General features: G+C 40.4%; 1 protein-coding gene across 1 annotated transcript in view; it reads left to right on the forward strand.

Annotated features, from left to right (window-relative positions):
- RPS6KB2 (ribosomal protein S6 kinase B2) overlaps positions 1 to 16,033 on the forward strand; it is a gene marked incomplete at its 5' end in the record, with an annotated part of 74,069 nt that extends 58,036 nt beyond the window's left edge. Inside the window, 1 exon segment of the mRNA XM_073597290.1 lies at positions 10,824 to 16,033. Coding sequence (XP_073453391.1) covers positions 10,824 to 10,935 — 112 coding nt within the window.
- Positions 16,034 to 16,703: the final 670 nt, after the last annotated feature.

The raw sequence follows: 16,703 nt of genomic DNA on the forward strand, positions 1-16,703 counted from the left end.
GGAATTAAAATCCCCCATCCACACTGCTTGAACTGTGGGGTATCTTGCCATGAAGGAGATACCCTCCAGTATTATAGTAATAGAGAACAGAGGGGGGACATAGAAAGCCAAGATTAGGAAGGGTTCTCCGTATAGTTTTGCAGATATAAAAACATATCTGCCTTGAGGGTCTGTGCATATCTCTCCTGACTCAAAGTGTATGGATTTTGCAATTAAAATAGATACACCTCTGGAATGGGATGTAAACGTCGAGTGAAATGCCCATCCTACCCAGGGGCGACGTAGGGCCGTCTGTAGCTTGCCGTCTATATGGGTTTCCACCAATGCTATTATATCAGCCCTCTGTTTCTTAAGGAATGCGAGGGTTGCCGACCTCTTAAGTGGTTCACGCAAGCCCCTCACATTCCAAGTAAGGAATTTTATAGACGCTATATGAAGTTCTCACAAATCAATTTCAATATTAAGGTGTGTATCCTGAGTCTCACCAGTACCTTTATACAAAAATGATGTATGAGTGTGTACAGTACTACAAAACATAGCAGCAAAGGCAAATTTTCAATATTATTCAAAAAACTATATTGATTCAGAAAGTGCTAACATAGTACTTTTTGCATTTTAAAAAGTAACTTAAACATTTCCCCCCCCCCCCCCCCCCCCCCCCCTCTCCCTCCCAGCCCTGCACCGACCCCAACCTGTGCGGGCATACTTCCCAAACAAAACTGAAATTGAAATCTGGGAAAAAACAGTCAGCTTCATCTGAAATAAAAGGAAAAACCAGGGTAGCCGTTGGATTTTGGAGCCCATAATAAACATATCCCACAGAATCATGTATAAAGAAAATAGATGTATATAGTCCCTGGGATAGATAACTGTGTGTAATTGTAGTTGGATGGCGTCATTCCAGGTTCGGTGACTGATTTCCCTAAAGGTGCGTGGGGCAAAGTCACGCTGCACCATACATGTGTTCTGTAGGACTATTACTGACCTGAGGCTCCGGTCATCAAAGTAATAAGTGATAGTATATAGTTTCTCCTGAGGTGTTTAGAGCAAAGTCTCTCATGGTATAAGAAAAGAGGCCTGTGACCCCCTGTCGCAGTTCACGATCATGTACTGTGTATGATGGGTTATTCATTCTCTTTTCTGTTGTCCCGGCACTCCAGCCAAGCAATGGCAACCTCGGCCATCATCCTCCACACGAAGACGTGCGGGGAATAACATTGAATATTTAAGATTTTTGATGCGCAGGCGCCTCTTGGCTTCGGTGAAGTTTTGTCTGAGTTTCTGTACTTCGGTGGAAAAATCAGGGAAGATGGCAACCTTGACGTTGTCAATGGGTATATTACCTTTCAACCTTGCCATGCGCAGTGTTGTGTCGCGATCTTTATAGTTTAGCAATTTGGCGATAAATGTTCGAGGTGGAGCACCTTGTGGTGGCGGCCTAGCGGGCATACGATGCGCTCTTTCGACAGCAAATGTGGGCGAAAAGGTCTCCCTGCCATATGTTGTAATTAGCAATTGTTCCAGAAATGTGGTGGGATCTTTCCCCTCCGGTAGGCCAGTGAAGCGGAGGTTGCACCTACGAAGCCTGTTCTCCATGTCATCTTGCTTTGCCAGGAGTTGATTAATCTGGTATTGCATGCGTTCAGAGGTATTCTATAAAGGCGGGATCGCGTCCTCCACCTCTCCTAGTCTGGTCTCAGATGTCTTAACTCGCTCTTTAAGCTTGTGCAGGTCTTGTCGGACCAGGGAGACGTCTACCTTAACCTCCTCAATTTTGGTCGTGAGGGCGGCCTGGAGTGCAGAGATGGCTTTCAGCACTCTATCTGTGTCCGCGCCCTCCACCCCCCTCCCCTCCGACGCGGCGCCACCATCCTCCCCCATGTTGTCTTTATCCTGTCGGCGATATTTATCCAGTTTGGCAGCCGTGTCGGACTTGGGTTTCGTCGGAGCCATGACTGTTAATTAGAGGCGGCAGACGTAGCTGGTTGAGCGGTTACGGATTCGGCACAGAGGGTGAGCTGGGGGGCTTGGAGGACCAGAGCAGCAAGATAGTCACCACATGTATCGTCTAGGACAGGTCTTGAGTCCCCGTTCACCCCTGATAGGCCCGAGTACCCCCAGCAGACTTAGGTAAGGACAATACTTTGGCGGGTAAGGGCACTGGGGTTGTTAGCCGAGAATTAGATCAAGTAAAGGAGAGATGGGAGGGTCAGGAATGTTCAGTATAGAGTAGCAATATGGGTGCCACTCACCTGGAGGATGCAGGGGTCATCTGTAGGTCTGAGCACTGTGATGTCCCTGGAGGAGTTGCAGAGAACAGTGGGTGGGCTAAATAAACCACTTTACTGGGTGTAGAGTCCAGGAAGTAAGGATGCAATACTGGTGAGGAGGCTGAGAGCACCAAGATGGCCGCCGAGACTAGGCCGAAACCACGGTCCGGATTTAAGGCTGTATACTTTTTGTCTTTAAATTAGAACTTGGCTAAGCACTTGATATATCTAAAATGGCTACATAGGCCTAACATGGTCTCCTTTTAAACCTGCACAACTTGTCAATAAACAGAAACGTGCATATATTTAAATCTTAACAAGTATAACCTTTACTTTTGCCTCAGGATGTCAAAGCTTAATAGGTCTAAACCAGGAAAAAAGGCCTATTTTTTTCGATCATCCATTAAGGGAACAGGGTTCTTAAAACCATGTATTTATACTCTCACCTACAAGAGCATTGGACACTAGAACAGAAACCAACATTAGGCCAGTCATAGGGGCTATAACCTCTTTTACATCCACCATGCTCAGTTATTACTAGTGTCCCTAGGAGGATGGATGTCTTTGCATACCAAGTGGATGCTGATACAGGTAGTCTGTATTGCTGTGCTGCCTGTCTTTTTTTTTTTTTTTTTTTTTTTTTTTTGGACTACATGATTTTAAGAACCCTGTGCTCTTTGATCATAATTTTTGTAGTCCCCGTAAAAATCTTTTTGTCCATTGGCGGTAACAGGTCTCTCCCTGTTTGTGGCTCGTGACTTTTGGTGCTGCTTGTTACAAACTGAGCATGGTGAATGTAGAAGAGCATATAGATGGCAGTATAACCCATGGTTTTTAAATCTTGCGTCCCTCAATGGACTCCATGAAAGCAATTTTTGGATAAGTACAAACATCCATTTTTAATAATGCAATGATGCACTTATACTGTATGTGGCTCAGTACATAACACTGTCAGAAACTTCGTATTCAAAGTAGCAATAAAATATACAAATAAAAATCAAACAATTCATTGATCAATACATTTTTGCCCATCATTCTTTGCAAAATAGCTCAAGCTCTGTCAGATTGGATGGAGAGCGTCTGTGAACAGCAATTTTCAAGTATTGCCACAGATTCTCAATTGGTCTGGACTTTGAATGGCCCATTCTAACACACGAATATGCTTTTGATCTAAACCATTCCATTGTAGCTCTGGCTGTATGTTTAGAGCCATTGTCCTGTTGAAAGGGTGAACCTCCACCCCAGTCTCAAGTCTCTTGCAGATTTTAACAGGTTTTCTTCTAAGATTGCCCTGTTTTTGGCTCCATCCTTTTTCCCATCAACTCTAACCAGCTTCTCTGTCTCTGCTGAAGAAAAGCATTCCCACAACATTATGCTGTCACCACCATGTTTCACGGTGGGGATGGTGTGTTCAGGGTGATGTGCAGTGTTTTCCGCCACACAGCGTTTTGCTTTTAGGCCAAAAAGTTCAATTTTGGTCTCATCTCTCATGTTTGCTGTGTCCCCCACATGGCTTCTCGCAAACTGCAAATGGGACTTCTTATGGCTTTCTTTCAACAATGGCTTTCTCCTTGCCACTCTTCCATAAAGGCCAGATTTGTGGAGTGCACGACTGATTGTCCTGTGAACAGATTCTTCCACCCGAGCTGTGGATCTCTGCAGCTTCTCCAGAGTTACCAGGGGCCTCTTGGTTACTTTTCTGATTAATGCGTATTATCTCCTAAACCGTACAGGTGTAGGAGATAATAAATTTACCTACAGGTAAGCCTTATAGGCTTACTTGTAGGTAAAAAATTTAAATTTAAAAAGGGGTATACAATCGCTTTAAACTTCTCCACAATTTTATCCCTGACCTGTCTGGTGTGTTCCTTGGCCTACATGATGCTGTTTGTTCACTAAGGTTCTCTAACAAACCTCTGAGGGCTTCACAGAACAGATGTATTTATACTGAGATTAAATTACACACAGGTGGACTCACCAAGTGCTTATGGTGACAACAGTGCAAATCAAAGTCTATTTCAAGTGCACAAAGTGCCATAGTGGTCTGTGTCCCATCAGTGTCTGTGCTTCCACCTCCTGGGGATATTGTAATAGGTCTGCACTCACTGAAAAGCGTTTTTGATAACGTTGCATTCCTATGATGAAAGGCGTCAAGACGACCCTCTCATACGTCACTTCCGGCCTGGGGATTGGAATCCCACGCTGTGTGCCAAACAGCATCTTATCTCCTACACAAGCAAGGCCGATGATAATTATGACGACAGCTCTGTCAATTTGACAGGTTTTTTTAACCGTCTTTGTAAGTTTCAATAAACCTAAGAATTTTTTTCTATGAGAATATCTTTTATCGCCTGCTGTACACTGTCCACACTTGTAGTGCGGGGGACATCTTTGGAGGTTAACTCCTTTTTGCTATGAGGCAAGGGAGTCCAACCTATCTGAGTGTGGACCTATTACAATTTGCCCAGGAGGTAGAAGCATGGACACTGATGGGACACAGAGCACTACAGCACTTTGTGCACTTGAAATAGACGTTGATTTGCACTATTGTCACCATAAGCACTTTAATAATTTGTCACTTTATTGTATTTGTTCACTGCAATTGTTTGCAGAGATACTGGATCCATTATATGCACTTTATTAATGTTGTATTAGTTACACATCAACATCATTTTTGCAACCGTAGTCTCTTATTAGCACAAGGTAGAGCCAGCACAGTCTATTTCCTCAATTGGTTCCCCTAGATTTTAGTTAGGGGTATCAGAGTAATAGGGGGTGAATACAAATGCACGCCATATTTTTCAGATATTTGTAAAAAAAATGAAAATCCTTTTCCTTCCTCTTCACAATTATGTGCCACTTTGTGTTGGTCTATCAAATAAAATGAATTTTACATTTTTGGTTGTAACATGACAAAATGGGAAAATTTTAAGGCACTGTACCTCTCACATCAACCATTAGTGGCACCTCACTCACAAGGCCGCCCACTACAGCATGAACACTCCCACCCAAAAAAACACCAGGGCAGTACGAACCACTGCACGCACAGCAGTAGTCCCATCATGTGGCCAAAAATGAAAATTGTATTAGAAAAAAAAAAAAAAAAATTTAAGAATACCAGATAAAACAGGTGAAAAATGTCACCAGCCTACTACATTGTTTATGAACCTTCATGATCTAAAATAAGTCCTAAAATTTATTTTAAAAAAATATAATTTCAGAGGAATAAGAAAATTAAATTACTTGAATAAAAAATACAAAAAAGGACGTTGCTATATAAATGGGTAATAACACCCCAAATTTTCAAATACATATTTTTACCAGGTAAACTAATATTAATGAAGCTATTTATTTCCCTTGCCACGTTTAAGCCAAAAGAAAATAGGTTTTAAGGTCATAGATCCATCTTGGTCTCTAAATGGGAAATTTTACCTTCTGACATGACTACCCCTCCAATGAGGAGAAAAGGTATCAATCGCCAGAAATGTTGTATCGGCAGGATTCTAACCTTAGCATAATGCTTAGGAAAACTATGCTTTTAAAGATCCAGACCTAATATCAGCAACATGTTCCTTCAACCTAGTTTGTAATTTCCTTACTGCTCTTCCAATACATTGATAACCACAAGGGCAAATAACCGTGTGAACAACATTCTTTGTAATGCACGTGACAAAAGATTGTATATCATAAAAACTTCCTGTTTGGAGGTAAAGGACATTCATTTCTACCTGTAAAACTATTTACCCTACAGATCTCATTTGTGGCAAGGATAAAAACCCTTTTAAAGTCATGAAAGTAATAACGTTTTTTTTTAGGGAGATTAATAACATTGGGGGCTATCAAATTTCTCAAGGAAGGAGCCCCTCTAAACACCCTCTAAACACTACATCAGATGTCCTAGAAATTAAAGGGCCCAGAACCGAATAATTTTTCAAAATAGGCCAATGCCTATTGATGATCTTTTTATTGCCCATATGCTGGACAGAGTCAAAAGTAAAAAAAGACCCAATTAAATTTATCTAAATCAGAAGGTCTCCTATCTTTCTTGGTTAATAAACTTTTCCTCTCTCTCGAGGCCACCGCCTCTAACAATCTAGGTCAGCTTGATCATAACCTTTCTGTATGAACCTCATTGAGAACATGTTGAGACTGGAACCAAAACTCTTCAATGTTGGAACAATTACTCCTTAAATGTAGAAACTGACTTTTAGGAACTAATTTAAGCCACAATGAATGGTGGCAACTAGTTTTATCCAAGTAGGAATTCCTATCAGTCTGGAGTTTCGCTTATGTGATCATTTTAGATACATAATTTTTTTTTTATTTTTTGTATGCACCAGTTTGTAAATAAGGAAATGTAATGAAATCACTTTACCTTTTTTAAGGGCCGGTTTACACTGCCGCAAATTATATGGCAAAGTTGCATGACAAGTTGCGCCCTATTAATGGCAATAGAACCGTTCTAATCAGTGCGACTCAAGTCACTCAAGTTCCTGCACTACTTTGGGGCAACTTCATCACGACTTGCATTGACTTGTGTTAAAGAAGTTGTATGCAAGCGGCAATGAAGTTGGGCAGGGATGTCTGCTTCAAAATTGCGCTGGTGTCAACTGGCACTAACCATTTCAGGAATTTCAGTAAAGCTAACTGTTGAGTAAGTGTTTTAGAAGTGTTTAGCACCTTCACCATTTAAATGGGTTCTCTTTCATGGTATAGACATTGCAGGACAGCTGCAGTCTTGTGCTTTCTTCATACCATAAAATGTAGTGATTGGCTTTGCTGCAAAAGTTGAGATTGCCTGTGGATGTGTAATTTTCCACTCTGCACTGCTCTGCCTTTGTTTAGTACACCTCACTCACATAATTGTGCTCTTTAGCTGCATGTGGTATATGTGGTTGTGTGTTGAGTGTTTCCTGCTCTACCAAGCTGCAGCCAGCTCCTATATCTGCATCCTGTTGTGTGGTTCTGCTGAAACGTATGTGAGAATTTTCTGTTCTTTTATAGTTAATTTTGGTGTTGCTTTAGGTGAGCTTGCATACCAACTTACAGCAGGTCTTTTAACCCTTAAAGTGGAACTTCACTCTATCAACATGGACTAGATTTAATCCTTATGCTGCTAGCATTTGTAAATAGATAGGAAAGTATATCATATTTATGTATTTTTTTTTTTTTTTGTTTTTGTTTTTTTTTTACATTCCTTCAGTTACTTCCTGGTTTCCATGCCTAGGCAAATGATGTCATACATCCCAGGAGTTTTCAGGAGAGGAGGGAGAGTTCTCAGCTCAGCCTATGCCTGAACTAAGTGCAGATGGATTTCAGGAAGTAAATGATACATAAATTACCTGCCCTTACTCAAGATGGCCACAGCCAGAAATGTTAGGAGGGTGTTTTTTCAAAATGATTTCACAGCAAAATAAAGCATGGAGACATGGGGGGAGATTGCTTTGAATAATATAAATGAATTCAATAGCATTTTTGGTTTGTGGGGCAGTTCCACTTTAATATCAGTTATTGGGAAGGTCCTGAGCGCTGTTAGCAATAGTTGGGTAATGTAAGGGGTATGCAAGTGCACAGATGCGACCAATGTCTAAAGCTTTAGATCTTCGTATAGTCAATCATGGTAAATCACTGCAGGCACTTAAAAGAAACTTGGCAAGATGCAGGTGCATCTCAAAAAATTAGAATATCATCAAAAAATGTATTTTAGTAATTCAGTTCAAAAAGTGAAACTCATATATTTTATATAGATTCATTACACACCAAGTGATATATATTTCAAGCATTTCTTTCTTTTCATTTTGATGATTATGGCTTGCAGCTAGTGAAAAACCAAAATTCAGTATCTCAGAAAATTTGAATATAAACATAAGACCAATAAAAAAAAAAAAAGATTTTTAATACAGAAATGTTGGCTTACTGAAAAGTATGTTCACGTACAGTATGCACTCAATACTTGGTCCGGGCTCCTTTTGCATAAATGACTGCATCAATGCAGCGTGGCATGGAGGCGATCACCCCGTGGCTCTGCTGAGGTGTTATGTAAGCCCAGGTTACTTTGATAGGGGCCTTCAGCTCGTATGTATTGTTGTCCCTCTCATCTTCCTCTTGACAATACCCCACAGATTCTCTATGGGGTTTAGGTCAGACAAGTTTGCTGGCCAATCAAGCACAGTAATACCAAGTATTGGTACTTTTGGCAGTGTGGGGAGGTGCCAAGTCCTGCTGGAAAATTAAATAAGCATCTCTATAAAGCTGGTCAGCAGAGGTAAGCATCAAGTGCTCGAGAATTTCCTGGTAGAGGGCTGCGCTGACTTTGGACTTGATAAAACAGTGGACCAACACCAGCAGATGACCTGGCTCCCCAGATCATTGACTGTGGAAACGTCACACTGGACCTCACACAACTTGGATTCTGTGCCTCTCCACTCTTCCTCCAGACTCTGGGACCTTGATTACCAAATGAAATGTAAAATTTACTTTCATCTGAAAAGAGGATTTTGGACCATTGAGCAACAGTCCAGTCCTTTTTCTCCTTAGCCCAGGTAAGACGCTTCTGACATTGTCTCTGGTTCAGGAGTGGCTTGACACAAGGAATGTGACAGTTGTAGCCCATGTCCTGTATACGTCTGTGTGTGGTGGCTCTTGAAGCACTCACACCTGCCGTAGTCCACTCCTTGTGAATCTCCCCCATATTCTTGAATGGCCTTTGCTTCACAATCCTCTCACAGGTGTGGTTATCCCTGTTGCTTGTGCACCTTTTTTCTACCACACTTTTTCCATCCACTCAACATTCCATTAATATGCTTGGATATAGCACTCTGTGAACAACCAGCTTCTTTAGCAATTACCTTTTGTGACTTACCCTTCTTGTGGAGGGTGTCAATGACTGTCTTCTGAACAACTGTCAAGTTGGCAGTCTTCCCCATGATTGTGTAACCTTTACAGATGTTTTGAGTTAATTAGCTGATTAGAGTGACACCATGAGTCTACAATATTGAACTTTTTCACAATATTCTAATCTTCTGAGATACTGAATCTTGGGTTTTCACTAGTTGTAAGCCATAATCATCAAAATTTAAAGAATGAAATACATCACTGTGTGTAATGAACCTATATTCAGTGTATAGTGCAGTTTAGCAGTAAATCTGCAGCTAGCACATTTCTCCCATGGTTAAAGTGGTTGTTAACCTACTTATATAAAAACATCCCATCTGCATTGTAATAAACCAGTAAATGTGCCTGTGTTAAGCATATTTTTTACCTATCTGTATGTATAACAACGTGGCTCCCAGCACTCGGCTGCCTTTTTCGGGTCTCCTCTCTGTCCAACCTGCAGCTCCAGTGGGTGGGGCTGAGCGCTCCCACTGACATCTCCAAGGAGGAGAGGGTGAAAGCCGAGTCAGCTGAGCGCTTGTTATACATAGAGATAGGTAAAAAAATATCCTTAACACAGGCACAGGGACATTTACTGGTATATTAGCGCACAGATGGGATATTTTTTAATGAAATGTGAGAGCCGGAGCGGGGGCCTGACACGTAGAGAAGGGGAAGGGGGGACAGGAGACTGACACAGAAGAGCAGGCTGCGGATGACAGAGGCACGCAAACAAACCACAATGTCAGGGGCTCAGCAAGCATGATTATCGTGGTCTGTTTGCAGAGGGGATGGTATAGCTAGACAGGATCAGCCAGGTATTACAGCTGTTACAGGGTGCCAAATTACACAGCACAAGCCCTGTGCTGTATAGCATGCTTTTTTTTTTTTTTTTTGGGGGGGGGGGGGGGTTAACAAACTGTTTAAGAGAAGTGGGGTTTCTCTTTAATTCTATGAATACTGTAGGACCCACTGAAAATGGGGTACTTTGACACCATGGTTGGCTTAAGCATGGTATGGCCATATGGTGTGACTAAATCCCCATATTTCTTAAGATCACGTGTTATTTAAATAGCCTGTAGAGATTTAAAAGTAGTTTATTTTTTTTTTTTTTGTATGTGTGCTATTCTCTGTGGTTCTACCTAATCCCATTGAAAACTTGTGGTCAATCCTCAAGAGGCGGGTGAACAAAAACCCCCCACAAATTCTGACAAACTCCAAGCATTGATTATGCAAGAATGGGCTGCTATCAGTCAGGATGTGGCCCAGAATTTGACAGCATACCAGGGTGAATTGCAGAGGTCTGGGAAAAAGAAGGATCAATACTACAACTATTGACTCTGCATAAACTTAATGTAATTTTCAAAAGCCTTTGGCACTTATGAATTGCTTGTAATTATTCTTCAGTATACCATAGTAAGATCTTACAGACAGATCTAAAAACACTGAAGCAGCAGACTTTGTGCAAATAAATTTGTGTCATTCTCAAAACTTTTGGCCACGGCTGTAAATAGGAGCTACTATTCCTGACTTGCTTTTTATGTAGGAAGTGGCCATGACTATCTGCTTCAATCCCTAGTGTCTTCTCTCGCTCACTCACATGCATATTTATTGCCTTTTTTTTTTTTTTCTCTCTTGGTGTGTGTTTGTTTTTTTTTAATTCTATTTAATCTTTTGCAGCCCTGGAAGTGCTCCTCAAGTTTGTCAGCATGAAGTGAAACTCCTTGAGTCCTCCCAGCCACTTCCTATTTCCTCCAAAGGTCGCAAGAATAAAGGAAGGCGAGCCAGATAATACATATCAAGACAAATGGGCTCGTTCTGTAAGGCAATGGTCATACATAAAGCAGCCTGTAACAAGCCATCCTCTTACAGTTAAAGGGAAACTCCACTTTATGTCACTAAATTTTTTATAACCGAACATCGGTATAGATGTAAAGAAGAAGAATTTGTATTTTTTTTACCAGCTAGCATTGTTTGTAGAACAAACTACCCAGAATTCTGATTCTTCTGCTCATATGTCTTTTAGCAGAAGTCAGCAGAGATATTGAAATCCTATTGCAGGCGTACCCTGCAAAGTACTTATGTTTACTTCTGAACAGTCTAGCCTTATCAAGAGTGCTGTACATCCAAAGGGATGTCCTGATCAGGTATGCTCCTTTTTGATTACTGTGCTCGGAGAGACCATATGATACTAGCAGCCAGGCCCTCCTATTTGGTGCACACTTTCATCAAGTGCACTGACAAGACCCATCTTCAGACTTAAAGTGGTAGTAAACTCACTAAAATATAAATATATATATATATATATATATATATATATATATATATATATATATATATATATATATATATATATATATATATATATATATATATATATATATATATATTAAAATTTATTTTTTATATTGATTTGTGCCATAAAGTGCTGGCATTCACCGAAGTCCTGCATCTTTGGGTTGTCGCTATTCTCGGCGCTTCCATCTCCGCCCGGTCTTACTTCTGGGTTAGAGCTCTCTGGCTGGGTCATGATTACTTCTCTCTCGCGCATACACATGGGAGTCACTATCATGGCACAGTGCTCTCTGCATTCAGGGCACACTGAATGTGTCCTGAATGCAGAGCATGCTGCGCATGCACAGTGATGTAATTGGCTGAGGTCGGTGTGAATGTCTACTAAACAGCGCAGGTTTAGTAGATCTTCACGGAACCCACTGGTAAGACTTACTATATGGTTACCGGTAGGGCAAAATTCGAAAATTTTAAGTTTAGTACCACTTTAAAAACCTAAGATTAGAATATGAAATATAGTGTGTGTGTGTGTGTGTGTGTGTGTGTGTGTGTATATGTATGTATGTATATATATGTGTATCTCTGATTTGGTTCCCTCAACAAAATTGGAGTTTCTCTTAAAGCGTAAGTAAACCCATCCATAAAACCGTTTCATTTTCGCCACGTGCCGGAAATGTAACCCTCCTATTGGCTCTCAACCAAACTGTCAAACCATTCAATGGTTGGTGTCATAACTGATCACATGTGCAGCGTCATGGCAGTTGTAGATTAAACTGAGGCAAAGATGGCAGCTTCTTTGGCTGAAAAACAATAGGGGGGGGTTTACTTAAACTTTAATTAGGTTGGCGATGGTGAATTCTATTTGCTTGCTACATTATACTGTCCTTTTCCTTACTGAATAGGCCCGAAAGTATTCACACAATGCATCAGCCAGCAACCAGGCCCAGTTAAGCAGCTTTGTTAACTTTTAAGTATACAGAATGCAGCACTCAGGGAAATAACAGACTGCTTTACTGCACAGTATTATTACCATTAACCTATTACAGTGTACAGATTACTTTTACAATCTCACCACCAAGTAACTTTATCTCCTAATATGTTAAAGAACATGGACTATAGTCTAAGTAAACATCAAGATTTGTTTCGTCTGAAGTGATGCAGATGACTAATTTACTTTGGCTAGAATAGGAAAAAAACACTAAAATGCAGTCCTGTACCCAACATGCCCATAACCTGTGACTTCCCCACTACTCCACTTTATACTCTGATAGCATACCTCATGCAAGAGTGTAGGGAAAACTACTTTGCATCATGAGCTTCAAAAGTATATTCTTGTTTGTTACCCAAACAAGTTATGCAAAATATACCTCTCACTTATTTATATTTTTTGTCTATTATCTATAATATTTTTTAGTCATAAGCTATATGATTTATTAAGCAAATCTGTTGCCTACTGCTCTTTCATTCCTGCCCTCAGGAAAAAAAATACACATTTGAGTGAGTCTACTAAATGCATAAAGGCAGACTGTTTAAGGGCTCATTCATTCCAGCACTTTTGGGCAGCATTGCCCTACACAATCCCAATGCAAAAGCAAGAAATAAAATGCCTTGGCTTTTTCTATAGGGTTTGTTTACACCAATGTGCTGCATTGGAGTGCATTGCATTAAAATGATGCAGGTATGGAAGTTATCACAATGCAGCGCGTTATAACACACGGAAATGTATTGCAATGCACTGCCAAGCACGGAGTCACTTAAATCTTCTTTAAATAAACGTAAAAGAAAAAAAGCAAGCACTGCAGTGCGTTCTAACATCACACCATGTGTGCCCAACACACACCAGTCCTGGCATTGTGTGAATGGATCCATACAGTATTTCAGTTAATAGAGATGTTTAGTTATGAATATTAAGGAAACACTGTTTTATGCCCATGCAGAGCAAGGGGATGTTTATTTATGGGGGGGGGGGCTGGCGTTCAAATGCTTTGTGCTAGCTGAGGTCAGGTGCTAAGGGAAGCAGCACTGTCACTTCCTTGGTCATTTGTCAGCACTTGGAACTATTGATTTGTTGCAGAAGGAGGTCACATGCTTCCCATAGCCAGAAGAACTAGGTCATGTCACCAGCTGCAACAGAGGCATGTAAAGCATCTCTTTACGCTTTTAGGGCATTAATATACAACAATTCCTAAATATAAACCATGTTCAAATTTTATTTTTTTTTTTTTTTTTAAAGCAGAGCCCCAAGAAAATATAGAAAAATACCATGGATTACAATTATGTATTTATTAAAATATATTGTACAGTGCTGCAAAACAAATGATTTTGTGGAGAAGGAGAACTTTAGACCATTTATAGTAGGAGAGCTCAGAGAACATCAGCTGTGTTTTTTTTTTTTTTCATGTTCATGCAAATCTGTAATACTGAGACTGAGCTCTCACCGACCACTAATCTACATTTGTTTAAAAAATTTCAAGTACGTGCAACTCCCACGGTTGAAGCTTGTGTTTGTAGGGCAAGCAAAGTGTCAGATATACTCTCAGATTTTTACAATAAAAAGAAGGGGACTTTGCACCTATTCTACCCCTATTTCATTTAATAAGCTGCTAAACACCTACATAAAATCCCATACAGGAAAAGAGCGATGCCTAAGTGTTTATAACATTGCTGCGCTAAGACTCTTAGGGTAAGTGAACTCTTATTAATATTATACCATAAAGTGCCAATTCTGTAAATTAAAAACATGCATATATTTCACTTAAAATCACATCCCATAAAGTGCTTCTCAAAACCATTCTAATATGATAAAGTGCTGACAACTATGGCTAAATGATATTTGTGCCACGAAAAAAACAACATTCAAAACTGATTCTAAATTGCTCCTATTGCAATGTCCATTTCTTTTGTTCTAGTCCTGCCATGGCATGTAGATTAGTCATCCTAATCCACATGCTGAAAGCATTATACAACCATCCCCTCTAGTGCCATCTTGTAGATGATTATTATATTACATTTTTAGTTTGTGCATAAAATGTAGTATATCAATCATTCACAAGATGGCACTAGAGCATGAATTGATAAAATTGCCATAAGGAACACTGTAAGGCGGAAACCTGGAAGAGTGGGAGTGTATAATATAAAGCGCTTGGGACCTTCTTTTTCACATGTGACAAAAGGTTGTATAAAATCTGGTGAGTGTTATGCCCCATACACACGATAGGATTTTCCGATGGAAAATGTGTGATAGGACCTTGTTGTCGGAAATTCCGACCGTGTGTAGGCTCCATCACACATTTTCCATAGGAATTTCCGACAAAGTTTGAGAGCTTGCTATACAACAAAATCCGTTGTCAGAAATTCCGATCGTGTGTACACAAATCCGACGCACAAAGTGCCACGCATGCTCAGAATAAATTAAGAGACGAAAGCTATTGGCTACTGCCCAGTTTATAGTCCCGACATACGTGTTTTACGTCACCGTGTTCAGAACGATCGGATTTTCCGACAACTTTGTGTGACCGTGTGTATGCAAGACAAGTTTGAGCCAACATCCGTCGGAAAAAATCCATGGATTTTGTTGTCAGAATGTCCAATTAATGTCCGACCGTGTGTATGGGGCGTAACTCACACAGGGTGAGATGAGTAGCACACGGACACTAATTTTATTAGTGGAAGGCACCTTTTGAGTGACTCTTTATTGCACAGAAGATATGTATGATTTATCTGTGGACTAGAACAAAGGGAATGGACATTGCAAAAAGAGCACGTTGGGATCACCGTTTTGAATGCTTTTGTGGTACAAATATCATTCAGACATGGTTGTCAGCACTTTATTTATCAAATTATAATTGTTTTTAGAATCTTTGAGTGATTTTAAGTGATCTATATATATTCATTTACACATAGAATTGGCAGCTTATGCTATAATCAGTTCATTCATCTTATGTGTCTTAGCATTGCACCATTATAAACCCATAGATACACTCAGATTACTGAGCTGTCAGCAGTGGATAGAAATATGGCATAGAGATGCCTGAAAATGGCATTTTAAGATGAGAAATCTGAAGTTTACACACTAAAGTCAACTGTGGAAATAGTATTAATGTATTTTTGTAAAGGATAGAAAGAAAGTTATACTGACCTCTCCAACACTCCCTGTTTCCCAGCTGTTGATCAGCGGGATACATGATTTAGCCTGCTCTGGAAATCTTTAGGCCTTTTTAGAGGGAGGCCAAGATCACTGATGAAAGCAAAGCAGTGTCAAAGTTACAGTGACAGTTGGGCTGCTCATTAGAGCCATTAAATCAGCTGATTGGGTTCCAAGTGGGGCGACTCAGCAGGACACTCTTGTGAACTAGCAGAGGGGCAAGTGAACCAGTTTTCTACTCCTATCTGAAAATGAAAAACTTTCAAGTAACCCAACTAAAGATATCTACTTTGGAACTAAACTAAATGATATGCATTTTTTTTCAGGCTGTATGTGACTGTTAATACAGACCTTAACAACTGACACTGGTTTTAATAATCTCCTTTAAATTTGTTACTGGCATGATGAAGTGTTTGTGTGTATATGAAAGCAAATAAAGTCGCACAAAAGGGAATGTTCATCTCTTGAGTTTTTCTTGTCCATTTTGTTTATTGAATTTCAATAATTACCAACATAGGTAATAAGTATATGGTAAGTAGATGGTATCAATCTGGAGTTCCAATATTTTAAGATATTGTGACTTAACCTATTTAGGTAAAAATCTAACATCTCCCAAAAAATGTTTTATGTTGAAAATGAAAGGTTAAAACTCGGATAGAGTACATGGTTATAATATTATCTTAAGTGATGGAGAGAAAAAGAAGGGATCTGAACATTAACTCACATAAATCATTTGCATATAATGTAGAAGATATTAACTGCTTCCCGGACCAGCCGCCGCAGTTATACTGTGGCAGGTTGGCTCCCCTGCGCGAAACCACATAGCTATACGTTGGCTCGCAGGGTCCGGATAGCAGGCGCGCGCAAGCCCGCTGCACAGTGGGGGTGCCGATGCTCGTGGCTGACGGTCGCTATGACCGCCAGCCACGAGCAATTGTGAGCAGGAGACACAGAACAGGGAGGAGTTGTGTGTAAACACACACTTCCCTGTTCTGTTCTGACAGGAGTGACAGATCGTGTGTTCCTGTTAGCTAGGAACCACGATCCGTCACTTCCTCTAGTTAGTCCCCTCCCCCTTCAGTTAGAATCACCTCCCAGGCAACAGTTAACCCCTTCACTGCCAG

Source organism: Aquarana catesbeiana, linkage group LG08, assembly GCF_042186555.1.
Source record: "Aquarana catesbeiana isolate 2022-GZ linkage group LG08, ASM4218655v1, whole genome shotgun sequence".
NCBI classification, from domain to species: Eukaryota; Metazoa; Chordata; class Amphibia; order Anura; family Ranidae; genus Aquarana; species Aquarana catesbeiana.